Here is a 16,056-nt window from a genome sequence, read left to right on the forward strand (position 1 = left end):
TGATAAAAAATATGTGTATCTGAAAGTATAATAGATCTGAAAAGTATGAACATAGACTAGCTTCCTTATACAGCTGTTTTTTATGACAATGTCAGTGCATTCATTTTGGTGATGTTGGCCAACCTAATAATTTCAAATGATGATTTGTAAGCAAAGTCTAAATGAGCTCTCCCTGACAGCTAGTCATGAGCTGGGGCTGGGGGGAAAGGCTTCAAGACCAGATTGTATTTACAGTCACACTTAATCTACCTAGGTATCCAGCAAACAGAGCTGGGTTGCCCAAGTGATAGATTTTGACTGGGGTTGGGTTACAAATTACTTGAATGTGTGTGCGGGGGAGAAAATTAAATGTTTTTATTGTATGAGTAAAGGGCAGGAGAACTGTACTTAGCCTGTGTTGGTTGAGGGCATCGAGAGAGAGGGCGGGGACCTGTCCCTCTCCCCTGTTTAAAGACAGAGCTGATTAGGCTCCATAGATAGTCTTTTGTTTTGTTAAGTGACCACTGCAGCTGAAATCACTGATAATCAGGTCTAAGTGCTTAGTCTTGATTCTTAAAAATCTATGGGTATGGCTATACTTGAAACTTCAAAGCGCTGCCAGGGCAGCGCTGCAGCAGCGCTTTGAAGTGTGAATGTGGTCGCAGCGCCAGCGCTGGGAGAGAGCTTTCCCAGCGCTGCACGTAAACCACATCCCTTACGGGTGTAGCTTGCAGCACTGGGAGCCGCGCTCTCAGCGCTGCGGAACTGATTACACTGAGGCTTTACAGCACTGTATCTTGCAGTGCTCAGGGGGGTGTTTTTTCACACCCCTGAGCGCGAAAGTTGCAGCGCTGTAAAGCGCCAGTGTAGCCATGGCCTACAACAGACTTCCAGATTCTGCTCAACCTCTACGTAGCTTTTACAGATCCCTGTCCTATAAAACACCAACAGTTGAGTCAGGGCCGGCTCCAGGTTTTTTGCTGCCCCAAGCAAAAAAAATTTGGCTGTCCCCCGTCCCAGCCCTGGGCCCATCCCCCACCTGCTGCCCCAGCTCTGGGCTCTCCCTCCCCCCACCTGCACCCTCCTTCTGCCCCAGCCCTGGGTCACTGGTAACTTGATCCTAGGGTGGGTCATTCAGCAGGAATTTTGGATGTGCACAAAAAACAGACAGGATTGGGTCCCATATAGTTACAGAGCTGCAGTAAAGTGGAACAATTTTCAGCTTGTGTGATTGGAGGATATCTGGATGCATATTATAAGACTGTCCTCCATAAATTAGGAAAAGTTGAGGTGCCTTTATTATTCTTTTGTTCCACTCTTTGTTTCTATGGGGAATTTGCCAATGCAATATCACTGTCTTCCTTTTAAACAAACAAACAAACAAGGCAATGGCTGTTGAAAATAGCAATTCCAGTCCTAATAACCACCGGGAAGCATTTCTTGCTCAATTTTATCCTACTTTTTCTACAGCAAGTTACAGTGGATCAGTATATTTGATTTGGGAGAAATGAAGTAACACCTGCCCAATCTGAGCTTGAGCACTCCTGAATTTTGAGGTGTTCAAATCTGGAAGGCAGGTGCTGGGTGTATGTGTGTTGGAGGGGGGCTGTGGGCTCCACGGGGGAGCATGGCAGCATGTATGCAGCAGCGTGTCTGGCGCTGCACAGAGCCAGACATGCTGGTCTGAGTGGCACGGTAAGGGGGCTGAGGGGGTGGAGAAGGAGTAAGAGGTTCTGGGGGGGCAGTCAAAGGACAGGGACCGGGGGGGTTGGATGGGGTGGAGGTTCAGGACGGCAGTCAGGGGCAGGAAGAAAGGGGGTTAGATGTGTCAGGGGTTCTCAGGGGCAGTCAGGGGACAGGCAGCGGTTGGATAGGCATGGGAGTCCCAGGGGTTTGTCAAGGGACAGGTAGGGGGTGGGGTTCTAGGGGAGGAAGTTGGGGGGGGTCTCAGGAGGGGGCAATCAGGGGACAAGGACCAGCGGCGCTTAGATAGGGTGGGGTCCCAAGGGGCAGTTAGGGGCAGGGGTCCCAGGAGGGGGTGATCAGGGGACAGGGAGCAGGGAGGGTTGGATGGGTTGGGGTTTCTGTGGGGGGCAGTCAGAGGGAGTGGATGGTGGCAGGGTGGGGCTTCCCTCCCCGTGGAGTGTCCTGTTTTTTGAATGTTAAAATATGGTATCCCTACCATTCACAGTGCAACTCTCCACTCACAGCATCCTGCTGCATCAGGTCCCCCTCCTTCCTTTCCTGTTGGTAGTGGCCAAGGGAATGCTGGTAAATGTAGTTCTTTCTCTGCTCCAGAGCTGACTCTATAGGCAGGGAGCTAACCAAGAAACTACAGCTCCCAGGGTCCCCTGTTGGTTCTCCACTCCCATGCCGCCCCTGCAAATGGGCTGCCCCAAGCAGGTGCTTGTTTTGCTGGTGCCTAGAGCCACCCCTGAGCTGAGTGGAGTGAGGCACTACCAACAATGGGGCTGCCATGTGATCAGGATAGAATAGAGAATTTGAACACAGAGTGGAATATCATATGACAAATGAATGAAGATTTTTGACTTCAACTTTTTTTTATCATCACTAGTGGCTCAACCCGATCATTGTGTTCTGTTTCCTGGGATGAAAGAAGTAGGAAATCATCTCTTGCTACTCCCAGTCACAACAGCTACAGCTGAGTGTTCTTTTTCATCATTGAATAGAATTTTGTGTTCTGAAAGAAGTGGCCTTCTGCCTGATCATGTGAATGAACTAATGAGCATATCAATTGAAGGAATGGACATACCGGACACATGAGAAGCTACCAAAGATGAACGTGTTGCATTCAAGAAGTTCATTAAAGAGTTGTGCAAAATTATAACAAGAAACCAAGAAGGATGTAGACGTCGTGCTTCATAGAAGGCTTGAGTAGCCAACTTAAAGTTGTGTGATGATTTCAAAACATGAGCTAAATCTAATAAAATGGTCATGAAACATTTTTCAATTTTTACTATGGTGCCAGACAGTCCACCTTTACCTTCAGTCTCACCCATCATCGGCCCTGACACACACACCCCGTAAATTCAAACACCGCCCCCACATTTCAATTCCTGGGGAAACTACTGCCCACACATGCCTATCACAACATATGGTGTATCTTCTTCAGTGCACTAAATGCCCCAACAACTATGGGGGTGAAAGCAAACAATCATTGTGTTTTTGAATGAAGACTAAAATGATAAGACAAAAACACGCTATCACCTGTGGTTGAACACTTTTCACAAAGCAACCACTCTGCATCTGACTTATCAGTCCTCATCCTCAAAGGAAACGTTCCCAAAACCTTCAAAAGACAAGCCTGGGAGCTTAAATTCTCAACTTTGCTAGACACTAAAAATCATGGTCTCAATCAAGATAATGGATTTATGGCTCATTACAACAACCTGTGACCTACTAACTCCCTGTTTTCATGTTATGACTGGAGCAGTGTTAACAGGCCACACAACCTTGAATGGTCCCTTACAATATGTGCTAGCTACTTATGCTAAACAATCTGTTCCACCTTACATTTAGCTGTGATGCTGGGAGTACCTTTCCCAAACCTGAAAGAGAGCTCTGTGTAAACTCAAAAGCATCTCTTTCTCACCAACAGAAGTGGAGCCAATAAAATATATTCTCTCCCACCTTGTCACTCTATCCCAATGTCTTTTTTTAAGAAGGGTATTAATACTGCTGTTGCCCCCAGAGATTGATGGGCACACAGAATCTAAAGCAAAAACACAACTAAGCAAATGAAACAAATAAAAAGTGAACGTGTTGTTGGCTATCAGCCCATTTCCCTGTAGAAAAGTGTTACAAAACATGCCATCATAAATAGTCCTAAAATTGGTACCCATGTTTGCCACCTTGGCAGAAAGGTCAAGGAGTGATGGGTCACCAAGATTCCCCATCCATTTCTAGAACTGGCTTCTTGCATGGCAGGAGCAAGGTACATTGCCAGGGTGCGTGGAAGGGAAGCTTGCCTTGCTGCTGTATCTGTTCTGAGAATAAGCAGAACTTTAGCCTCCAATAGGATTGGTCCAATTCCTTAAATCTGAAAATACCTGGGGTCAGACCATTCAGCCCTTACTGATGTGACGAGTTTCACTGACTTCAGGTGGGGCTGTTCAGTTGGGTTAGGAGCTGCACGACTGGACTGTTAGTCTATAATCTCCATGGAGCGGGGCTCTCTGGATTTTGTTATGGAGGAGGATATATTGAGGGTGTAATCAAATAGTAATAAACAGTATTTTATGTGGAGTCAGAATTTGTCTGCTAGCTGAGTGACCCATGTGATGAAGTGGCTGAGCCACCCTCCTGCACCAAATTAAGGAAAAGGAAAAAATTTAAAATAAAACCTATTTTGAAGTGACAGTGTCAGCATCAAAGATCAGCACTTCCACAATGGATGCACTGTGCAAGTGGCTAGCTTCATGGACCTAGCCTGTGAAAACCACCTGCCTCCTGCTTCCTTCTCTGTTGTCCCCTTCTCCAGGTTATAGGGACTCCCCCACATTTCCACGAACACAGCAATGCAACCTCCCCTCCTCCCAGATCTTAGCCAGGAAGGAACTGTAGTTTGGGAAAGCTGCCTCCACAGCATGTGCTCTTCTCCTCCCATTAGAAGTCCCTGGGCAGGAGGAGCCAGATAACAGGTGAGCAGAGGATAGGTAGGGTATGTGATCTGGGGAGAAAGGACTGGCCACACTATGCCACCCTCCAAATCCCTGGGGCAAACAGGAATACGTGATTGGATCTGCATTAATGTGCACTGGGACGTCTGGCTGCATTGGAAGGAGGCAAAGCCATGGAGAGTAACCTTGGATCGTCCACACATGTGGAGCCTGATCTTTACAGAGCCCCTGTGGAGGAGCATCTGCAAGCTGTGAGGAATGGGGGAATGTTACTACATAGATGCAGCTACACAGTTCCATGCCCTCCTGAGGGAGAATGTTGGTTCTCTCTGCTTGCAGATGCAAAAAGGATGATCCAGTCCTAATATTTTGGAGCTCAACCATGGCCCTGAGATCTGTACAGGTATCTCTTCTGCATATGAAGAAAATGGTCTTCACAGCAACAGTTTTGCCTTTCCTCAGATTCTGCAGAGGGCTGTCCATAGACCCAAGGTTCTGTGTGGTGAGATTGGCAATTAGAGGGCCAAGAAAGGAGTGAATGTACAGGTGTCAACTCTGTGGGTACTCCAGGGTCCAAGTATCCACCCAAAAAAATAGTGAGTGCCCAGCACCCACAAGGACAGATTAATCTTTTGTGGGCCCCAGTGCCTGGACTGTGGCCCTGTCCCACCTGTACTCCACCCTAAAGCCCTGTCCAGCCTCCTCCCCCAAGGCCCTGGCCACCCGTCACACAGAAGGGAGGGGGCAGAGAGGAGCATCCACCGGCAAAAACAAAAGTCAGCGCCTGTGAGTGAGTGGGTCAGGATCAAGGGACATACATTTTAGAGATACCCAGCCAGAGGCTATATTGCATTTCTGCAGCCTCTCTTCTAGAGTGAGGATTTCCCTTTAAGGGCAGCCACCACCAGGGGGTTCTAGCAATGTGGCTCCATTGGAACTGTGAGGCCAAAGAGAAGCTCCAAGAATTCAGAGCTGTTATGGACAGTCAGAGCACCAAAACAGAAGACCCTGGCTGCCTGCTGATACCTCATGACTCAATATGGGAGAGGGAGTGTAATGGGGTGCACTCACCTCCCACAAGTTCCCCTGTCTCAGTGCACATGCCTCTTGTCTCTTAGATTGTGGTGAGTCTTCAGTGACTCAGTGTTCCAGCCAAGTCACACAGTTAGTACATGAGATAAACAAACAAAAAGAAGCAGTGAGAGATAAAGGCATCTTTTAAAAAGTGGAAGTCAAATCCTAGTGATGTAAATAGAAAGGAGCATAAACACTGCCAAATTAAGTGTACAAACATAGTAAGAAAAGCCAAAAAGGAGTTTGAAGAACAGCTAGCCAAAAACAAGAGGTGATAAAATGTTTTAAGTAAATCAGAAGCAGGAAGCCTGCTAAACCACCAGTGGGGCCCCTGGATGATCAAGATGAAAAAGGAGCACTTAAAGATGATAAAGTCATTGAGGAGAAACTAAATGAATTCTTTGCTTCAGTCTTCACGGCTGAGGATGTTTGGGAAATTCCCAAACCTGAGCTGTCCTTTGTAGGTGACAAATCTGAGGAATTGTCAGACTGAAGTGTCGCTAGAGGAACCTTTGGAATTAATTAATAAATTTAACAGTAACAAGTCACCAAGACCAGATGGCATTCACCCAAGAGTTCTGAAAGAACTCAAATGTGAAATTACAGAATTATTAAGTATGGTTTGTAACCTGTCCTTTAAATCAGCTTCTGTACCAGTGACTGGAAGATAGCTAATGTAACGCCAATATTTAAAATGGGCTCTAGAGGCGATCCCAGCAATCACAAACCGGTAAGTCTAACGTCAGTACTGGTCAAATTAGTTGAAACAATAAGAATAAAATTGTCAGACACATAGAACAACATAAATTGTTGGGCAAAAATCAACATGGTTTCTGTAAAGAGAAATCATGTCTTACTGATCTATTAGAGTTCTTTGAAGGGGTCAAACATGTGGAGAAGGGGGATCCAGTAGACATAGTGTACTTAGATTTCCAGAAAGCCTTTGACAAGGTCCCTCACCAAAGGGTCTTACCTAAATTAAGTTGTCCTCGCATAAGAAGGAAGATCCTTTCATGGATTGAGAGCTGGTTAAAAAGACAGAACAAAGGGTAGGAATAAATGATAAATTTTCAGAATGGAGAGGGATAAATAGTGGTGTTCCCCAAGGGTCAGTCCTAGGACCAATCCTATTCAACTTATTCAAAAATGATCTGGAGAAAGGGGTAAACAGTGAGGTGGCAAAGTTTGCAGATGATACTAACCTGCTCAAGATAGTTAAGACCAAAGCAGACTGAAGAATTTCAAAAATCTCACAAAATTAAGCGATTGGACAACAAAATGGCAAATGAATTTTAATGTGGATAAATGTAAAGTAATGCACATTGGAAAAAATAACCCCAACTATACGTACAATATGATGGGGGCTAATTTAGCTATAACTAATCAGGAAAGATCTTGGAGTTATCATGGATAGTTCTCTGAAGATGTCCACGCAGTGTGCAGCGGCAGTCAAAAAAGCAAACAGGATGTTAGGAATCATTAAGAAAGGGATAGAGAATAAGATGGGGAATATCTTATTTCCCTTATATAAATCCATGGTATGCCCACATCTTGACTACTTCGTACAGATGTGGTCTCCTCATCTCAAAAAAGATATACTGGCATTAGAAAAGGTTCAGAGAAGGGAAGCTAAAATGATTAGGGGTTGGAACAGGTCCCATATGAGGAGAGATTAAAGAAGCTAGGACTTTTCAGCTTGGAAAAGAGGAGACTAAGGGGGGATATGATAGAGGTATATAATATCATGAGTGGTGTGGACAAAGTGAATAAGGAAAAGTTATTTACTTGTTCCCATAATTTAAGAACTAGGGGCCACCAACTGAAATTAATAGGCAGCAGGTTTAAAACAAATAAAAGGAAGTTCTTCTTCATGCAGCGCACAGTTGACCTGTGGAACTCTTTGCCTGAGGAGGTTGTGAAGGCTAAGACTATAACAGTGTTTAAAAGAGAACTAGATAAATTCATGGAGGTTAAGTCCATTAATGGCTATTAGCAAGGATGGGTAAGGAATGGTGTCCCTAGCCTCTGTTTGTCAGAGGGCAGAGATGGATGGCAGGAGAGAGATCACTTGATCATTACCTGTTAGGTTCACTCCCTCTGGGACACCTGGCTTTGGCCAGTGTTGGTAGACAAGATACTGGGTTGGATGGACCTTTGGTCTGACCCAATATAGCCATTCTTATTTTAACCACAATCAAACCCCTTCCAGGACACAAGTGCAACCAGGCCTATCTCAAAGCCCTCAGTAATATCTCTATCTGCAGCTCTATTTCTGAGCTCACTCCTTAACCAGTCCAGCAGACCACCACATCCCTTTAAATAAACTGTATCACTTCTACAATTCCCAGAACCACTTCCTCACATCCTCTGTTCATTCTTCACACTTGTCTCAAGGCCTTGTCCTGATGGGATCCCAGCAACACCATCCATTCTCCTCTAGCTCTAACAAGGAACTAAACTCATGCTAGCCCTGCAGCTCCTCTTATACTAGCCTGCTGGGCCCTGATTGGCTGCTTCTCACATAGCCGCTCTAGGCAGCTTGGAGGATCTTTCTTCTGCCCTTTGGTGGGGTGGGGTGAGGCAGGGCTGCAAGGCCTCCAGCAGGGGGCTTCCGGACCCAGTCCACTCCATCACAGGGAGCAATGCCCCTTTCCAAAGGATGCACCTTGCAGAGATGTCCTCCCACATTGACTGGAATGGCTCTGTGCCAATGTACACCCACGGTGTCTGAGGCACTGCATTTATTGTAGGACTATTTCTTATTCTTAGAAACCTCACAGAGCAGGCATATTATTCAGTCCCAGTCAACATAATGTTATTATTATTTAAAAACCTTTACTGAGGCTTTGCCTTGTGCCGGTGTCCTCCATGCAAGATCTCAAAGAACTTTACATGGGTCCTGAATTAATCCCAGGGTATTGGGCAAGTGCATTACTACTTGGGGCCCTCAACACCCCCATGCAACAGTCTCCCCCTTGCACAATTACAGAATCCCCAGGCCAGAGAGGGGAAGTGCTTTGCCCAAGGCCACCCACCCAGTCAACAGCAGAGACAGGGCAGACTTCAGAAGGTCTGGCTCCACGATCACAGAGCCTTCCCCTTCTCACTAGAGAAATGCTTCTTGGCAATAGATTCATCCCAAGATGCTGGCAGTAGAAAATGTACCTGGGGTACTGCTGTGGGGGGGTCTTCCCTGGTGCCAGGCAATGCCATGCACCTCTCTAAAACCAAGTTGTGGCTCATTTCAATGCCAAAAGAAAACTGTTGGCCCAGCATAGAGCCCTGCGCCCTGCATCCCATTGTCTCGCCTGGCTGGGGAGCTAAGTGTACTCCCAGACCAGTGGTTTTCAACCTCTGGTCTGCAGATCCCTGGGGGGCTGCACACTACATCTGTGTGCCAGGGGTCCTCACCTCCATTCGAAATTGTTCAGGGCTCCGCAAATGAAAAAAGGTTGCAAACCGCTGTCCCAGGCTATTAGCTGCTTTGTTGAACAACCCTGGGGCCACCATGCCCCTTCCTCCCCCACTCCAGCCAGGCTAGGTGCGCCTCCAGGTGTATTGGACATTTGGGCTAGCACTAAAGAGATGTGCTGGAGAACAGGCTGAGGAGTCTCAGTGAGCTTAGTGTATAATGTATATGGTGCAGATTGGTGTCTAACGCTTCTTTATTAACTTCCATGCAAAATGCCAGTGGTGTTTTTCTAGATGAGTGGGTAGCCAATATTTTGGGAGCGAGGGAGTAAACATGGCCAGAGCCTGCATATCCAGAGGCTAAGGTTTCTAGCATGGGCTGCTTTCAACTGTTATAATTTGTGGCACGGATTCAGTGAGAATCTGCTCTGCTGAAAATATTTGGGCTGTGAAAACTCCCACACTGTGACAGATGTCAAGTCCAATTAAGCGACTCGTGTCCAGGTTTCTGTCCAATAGGATTTCCCATTAAATATCAATTTAAGGAGGGGGGGGGAATGCCATCCCTCTTTCCCTATGCCTTTATCTCTTCCTCCATCTCCAGGCTCAACCCTTTGGTACCAGGAGAGAATCCACAGCATCTCTCTGTTTCCCTCCTTCTGTCATCTTTCCCAGCTTTTCTTTGCTTCGCTGTCACTACAAGGGGGACTTGCACTTTTTCACCAACATCATCTCTTGCAGCATTTCCAAGCCACTGGCAATGGTTTATATATATATTTATAAATAAAAGAGATAAAGAAGGAGTTGGGACAGAAGGATACGACATATATTTAAAATCTGATCTTCAAGGACTGGAAGAAAACTAAACATTTATTTCCCTCTACCCCAGTAAATAAATACATACATAAAGAGAAGAAGGGGAAGCATCATTATTCCTGATTTACAGTACTGTGTGCCTGGGACTAGAAGAGACATCAGCTGAACAAAGCCTATCTCTACCAAACAATCTCACTTCTGAGCCAGATCATATCAGGGACCTGCCTATCATTTTCTCTTTACAGGGGTAAGCCAAGGAGTACAACATAAATTAAATCTTAACCCGACTATCATCTTTCTCGATTGTGCTGCTATTAGGAAGGAGAGGGGGGAAATATCTTGATCGTGTTTATCTCTGCATCTCTTTTGTTATTTATCGAGACCTGGGAGGAGGAAGAGAAGGGGAAAACAGCACTTTTCAACACATTCCCTCCCTCTGCCCCGAAACACACCGGCTACAGATATATTATAGATCTCTGGGAGAAAAAAAGACTCTGCTGGGGAAATGTATTTCTAATAAGTCTTAAATTACCTACGTTGTTATTTATACTCTCCAAAAATTAGATAACATCTTCCATTTCTGGACCTGCGAGGCCATCACAAGGAATGCGATCTGCCTTTTCCAGTTCAGATAGAACAACTCGCTGCTTTTAATTTATTTTTGATTCTGATTTTGGTTTTTCTTTTTAATGTTCCTCTCCTGGAGTTTCGAACTGTAAAAGCACCAGGGTGGGGGACAGGGGGCTTTAAGGAAGACTGTTGCAAAGACTCAGGCAAGGTAAGCTCTCTTGAACTACTATTCTTTTGCAGGTGAAATTGGAATCGTTTTATTTCAAATCTCTCTTTGTTCGGATTGCCAACATAGACGCTGGATATTGTTTGAGATCAACCCAAATCGTAAAGAAAGGGAATTCAACACGCTGTATGGACAAACCTTATAGCAACTTTCTCCTATAACTAACGCTGTAATTCCCCGTTTTATATGTTGCCACGCTGTACATTTCTAAAGCTATTTATCTATCCCTTCTTTCCAATCAACCTCTCAGCTGCAAGGCGCTATTAATATTTTTCAGAAGAGCTCTGATATTTAACCTGCGTAGTGGCTTGCTATTTTGTTTTGTATTCTTGCTTTCAGAACCTCATTAGTAAAATAATCAGCATTTTAAAATGGCAATAAGCAATTCGAAACGTTCTAGTGATCTCCGAGTCTCTTCTAAATGAAGACATAGCGCTGTTTTCCTTTCCCCCGGTTTTCTGTTTTGTAATTGTTTCATGTTTGTTTCCTTTGCTCTCTACACAGCTTCCTGCAGCTCCACTGTTTGTTTTCTTGACACATTCTCTGGCATATTGATAGACTTTTAATCCGTGTGGAGGTGCTGTAACAAAACAAGTAGCTACAGAGAGATCTGTATTTTAGACTCCGAATTCCCACTCAGCCTTCCCTCAAACGAAGCTCCTCGGTGTGAAAAGCATTTCCAACAGGCTGAAAGCTTACCTGGCACTTCACCCTCTATTATTAATTATCCTGATTATTTTATTTCAAATTTTTAATGCGCTCTGAATCACGCAGTCTTTCGTTTTGAAGATTTTTTTGCAAACTCGTTCTGAGTAATAAATAAAATAATAACATAAATAATAATAATAATAAATTATTAAATGCCCACAGTAATTAAGATCACAAACTTTACATTGAAATACTTCGTAATCCTAATTTTTGTGGTAGGATAAAGTATTTCCTCTTCCCTCCCCCACGCTACATTTGTGTCCAAGGTTATTCTCTCGTTGCCTGATGTATTGTTTTATTACATGCCGGCATGTCCATATGAGTTCCTGGATTTGTAATGCTGTCTACATGACAGATGGTGTTCTGTGAAGCTGCAAGAAGATACGATTCAATTTTCTTTTGAAAGGCACGTCTAAATTCATTCATTTATTTATATATTTTAGAAGGAGGGAGAGAGGGAATGAAAAGAAATGTGAAAGTTTTTTTTTTTTTTAAAAACGTGTTAATAACCTGGAACCCAGAAATATCCCCATCCAATCAGTTACTCCGACGCTATAGATTCAAGAAAATTAGCATGAGAAAGCAGCCCCGCATTGTAGGAAGAATAGAATAGAGGAGATACATTAGATCCTATAGGTCTGAGTGTATCTCCCCCATACTTCCACACCGGCCTTGTTGTGGTTAAGGAGTCTTGAGTTATATTTCTTTCTATTTTAAGCCATCAAATCCAGATTGGATTCCATTTCCCTGTTAAGAAAAAAAAGTTTAACAGGCCATTGGCAGAGGGGAAATATTGTATTTAGAAATGAAAAAGCTATTTAATATTTGGAGCTGAATTATTGTTTTATTATTATTTTGTTTTGTTATTGCTCCCTGGGCCTGTTTCCACAAGCAAACAAAGAGGAAAATGATCAGAGGAAGAATATTCTGTAAACGCTGTTGACAGCTGTTAGATTGTAAATTATACAGTATGGTTTATTGTTGTTATTATTATTCCTGTGATCACTGGCAGTAACCCTTTCCACTTAATAAAAAAATGGATTTGAGCTTCCTCTCTAGAAATCTCCCTGTTATAACCTAGGAAAGATATAACGTTTATCTTTTGTATCGTTCCTATTTTACCAAGATGGGAGTTGTTTTGTTCAGAACCAGTTAGTTGGGATTTACAAACCCTTGGGAGAAGTAGGGAGGTGGCTCAGGCACGGAGAAGGACATTGGTAATTATTATTAAGTAATTAATATTTATAATTATTTATTATAATTATGTAATGTTTTTCAAAGCCAGGTAAAGGGAGATATAATCAGAGGCTAGAGGGCATGGTTCTACTCCGGAGTAACTCCCCTGAAGTCAATGACACAAAGCTAAAACTGACACAAGTGAGAGCAGAAACAAACCGCAGTCTAGTCTGCTTATACCCAACCTGCCTTTGTGCCCAAACACATTGTTGTCTCGTTGTTATCAACAGGCTCTATCTATAGCAGGTCTCCTGGTTTGATGGGGTGTCTCTCCTTGGGCCAAATTGTTCTCCCTTGCAACGGTGTCAGTCTGGAGTCACTCCCTTGCCTTGGCTAGATCGACTCCAGCAGGGTTACACCAGCGCGTGTCAGGAGCACGATGCGGCCCTGTGTCCTGACCTAGGAGGCGATCACCGGCTTGCTCTCCCCATAGCGGAGGGGCACCGTCCCTGGCATTTTCAAGGCCAGGGAGTGTCATTCCAGCCCGGATTGGTATTGACTGGTGAGCTCCGCGAGCGGGGCGGGACTGGGTCGGGGAATGGGGCTTTGCCGGTCGGCTTGCACAGTAACAGTGTGGACTTTTCTGTTTTGTGCCTTCCTCCTTCCCTTCCCCTGTCCGTGTCACTGAAGGGTCATTTCCCCACCCCACCAAAATGATGCTCAGCCCGGACCAAGCGGCGGATTCCGATCACCCCTCCTCGGCTCCATCGGACCCGGAGTCCCTGGCGGGGCCCGACGCCAAGGGGCTGCTGGGCTGCTGCGTCTCGGACCCGGAGCCGGTGGAGGAGGGCGGCGGGGAGGGCAAAGGGGGCGGCCGGGCGGCCCTGCACACCCAGCAGCTGACCCGCGAGGAGAAGCGGCGCCGGAGGAGGGCCACGGCCAAGTACCGCTCGGCCCACGCCACCCGTGAGCGGATCCGGGTGGAAGCGTTCAACCTGGCCTTTGCCGAACTGCGCAAACTGCTGCCCACTCTGCCCCCGGACAAAAAACTCTCCAAGATCGAGATCCTGCGCCTGGCCATATGCTACATCTCCTATCTCAACCACGTGCTGGACGTGTAGGGGCTGGGCCGCGAGAGAGGGACCGCGGAAGCACTGATGGAGGGGAAGGAGGCGACGCGCACTGCCGGGAGATGATACTGACAAGGGGAGACACTTGCAACATATTCCACCTGTGGATAGGAGGGGGCATCCTGGGGGCCCTTTGGGCCCTTCCTGGCAGACCCAGAGGTGTACCTGAATCTTTGGGGTCAGCTTTGGGGGGTTCCAGAGTCCTTCGGGTCAGACATTGCAGATGCATCTGCGTTTTCCAAGACAACTGTAGGGCGTGATAACCAGCCAAGATCATTCATATCAATAGACCAACTCGCTGTCTCCTGCAGGGCTAGCTCCTTTGGAAATCACTCCAGACTTCGCAGGTAACATTTCATTATCCTCCCTTTCTTACCGAAGGAGAGCTCAGAGCTGTGATGACTTTAGGGGACAAAAGCTCCGAAATTAGAGACTTTTTTTTATTTTTTGTCCATGAAAATCGCACGGTGCCCTACACAAAATGCAAGAGACGAGTTTGTTTTTCACAGGAGAACTTTTACAATTAGCCTCCAATTCAGCAAAGCACTTGCCAGGTCAAGGGGACTTTAAAACTGGCCTAAGTTCTGCAAGCTTAAGTGCTTTGCTGAATGAGGACATTAACGACTCAGAAGGTAAAAGGAAGCTATAAAGAACATAAAAAGCGAAAGGGCAGATGCATTTCCAAAGTCTTCTGGGGGGTTATAAAAATATACTGAATATTTTGCAAGGTTTTCTTTTAAAAAATCATTTCCCATCTATACCGCAAGATGGAAGAGCAGTTTGGTGACACAAATATAGAAAGTCCAGGTTTAAGAAGGAAAATGTAAAATCAGATTGTTTTTCAGGCTGTCAAGTGCCCCTTTATATATCCAAAAACATCTACTTGTGACCTTAAACATGTGACCCATGGGTGCAGTTAAAAATAACTATTTTTTATTTAAGTTAGAAGGAGTAGACAATTTATTTTTTTCAAGACCTATTTATTTTTCTGAGTGGTGGCAATTTTACTTTGGATACTTTGTGCCAATTGGTTTATATAGTCGAGTGTTTACACTTTCTCCTGTGGAATATTATGTCTAACTTTTCAAGTGTTTGTTGGGATCAATACAGTGGTTATTTGTTTTTTGCTCCAATTATATTGCACTTGTATATGACAACCTTCCCTTCCGCCCTGTTTCTAAGTATATTTTATATATTAAGACATTTGTTCTTGAACGATTTTTCTTTTTTGTGTGAGATCAACACTAGCACTTCTGTAGGGTTTTTTTTTCCAAATACTTGTTGTTATTCTGAACTATAGTTATGTCTGAAAAGTACTTTGCAAACAGTTTATAAGGGAAGTAGTTTTTTGTCTGTGTGTGCGCGTGTGTGTGTGCGCGTGCGTGTGTATGTATGTGTGTGGTATTTTTTTAGGAAATGGCTTTTTTCCTAAAAAATAAAAATAAAAATAAAAAAAATATCCAGGACTACTTTCCTTTGTAACAACCAAAAAAATTCTATAACCTGAAAATGTTTCATGTTCTCTGCTGTGAATCTCTCAAAACAAGGAGCGCATTTTAGAGACAGAAAAAGAAAAAGAAGTCTGCGATCCAAAGATTTTAACCTTTTTCAGGGTTTTTTTGTGTGTCTCTGTTGCTTTATATAATGCAATATTTTGTAGTGAAAATAGATAAATCTGGTTTCTATCTGACGCTTTTTTCATATCTCTCATGAATGGTGCGCTGTTTTGCATATAAATAAAAGTATCAAATAAAGCTGGTTTTTCCTAATTATTTTTCTTTGTTTTTTCCAAAGGTGGAAATTAGAAAGGATGCAAAGCCAGTATTTGCATGAGATCTTCTGAAGTTATCTATGAAAGAGTCTCAACAGGTTGCACAAAAAGGGACAGTTTGTGTCTGATACTAAAGATAATAATTTATCTGATAATAAAGAAATCCCTCAAATAAGGTCCTGATCCTACAACTGGGCTCAACAGATTCAGTTGCAGGATCGGGGCCTGTGTATGAGCTGCAGGACATTTCTTTCATCCCCTGCTCATTCCACTGGGCATCTGGAAGCACACTTTAAAGTTCAGGCTGTGAAGTCAAATCAAACCTTTAAAACCACCTGTTTTTACAAATTGTTTCTGACGCATTCATCTATGAGGCTGGCATTTCACATGCTTTGTCCCTGTCTGAATGAGAGATGTTTAGTTTAAGTTTAATTAAAATCCCTTCTCCCACTTCTGATTTGGGTTCCATGAAATAAAAATAGACTTTTCTTGTTTATAAAAACTCCAACCCCACTTATTTGGACAGGGCTACAGCTAAAATGGCTGACATTTGAA

The 16,056-nt window shown here is 44.4% G+C and overlaps 1 protein-coding gene across 1 annotated transcript; it reads left to right on the top strand.

The window, feature by feature from the left end:
• The first annotated feature begins 9,895 nt into the window (after positions 1 to 9,895).
• On the top strand, positions 9,896 to 13,800 carry NHLH2 (nescient helix-loop-helix 2). The gene is made up of 2 exons (XM_050962486.1): positions 9,896 to 10,698; positions 13,291 to 13,800. The coding sequence occupies exon 2, from the start codon at positions 13,314 to 13,316 to the stop codon at positions 13,719 to 13,721; it is 408 nt and encodes a 135-aa protein (XP_050818443.1). The 5' UTR covers positions 9,896 to 10,698; positions 13,291 to 13,313; the 3' UTR covers positions 13,722 to 13,800.
• The last annotated feature ends 2,256 nt before the right edge of the window (positions 13,801 to 16,056 follow it).

This window comes from Gopherus flavomarginatus, chromosome 1 (genome assembly GCF_025201925.1).
Source record: "Gopherus flavomarginatus isolate rGopFla2 chromosome 1, rGopFla2.mat.asm, whole genome shotgun sequence".
NCBI classification, from domain to species: Eukaryota; Metazoa; Chordata; order Testudines; family Testudinidae; genus Gopherus; species Gopherus flavomarginatus.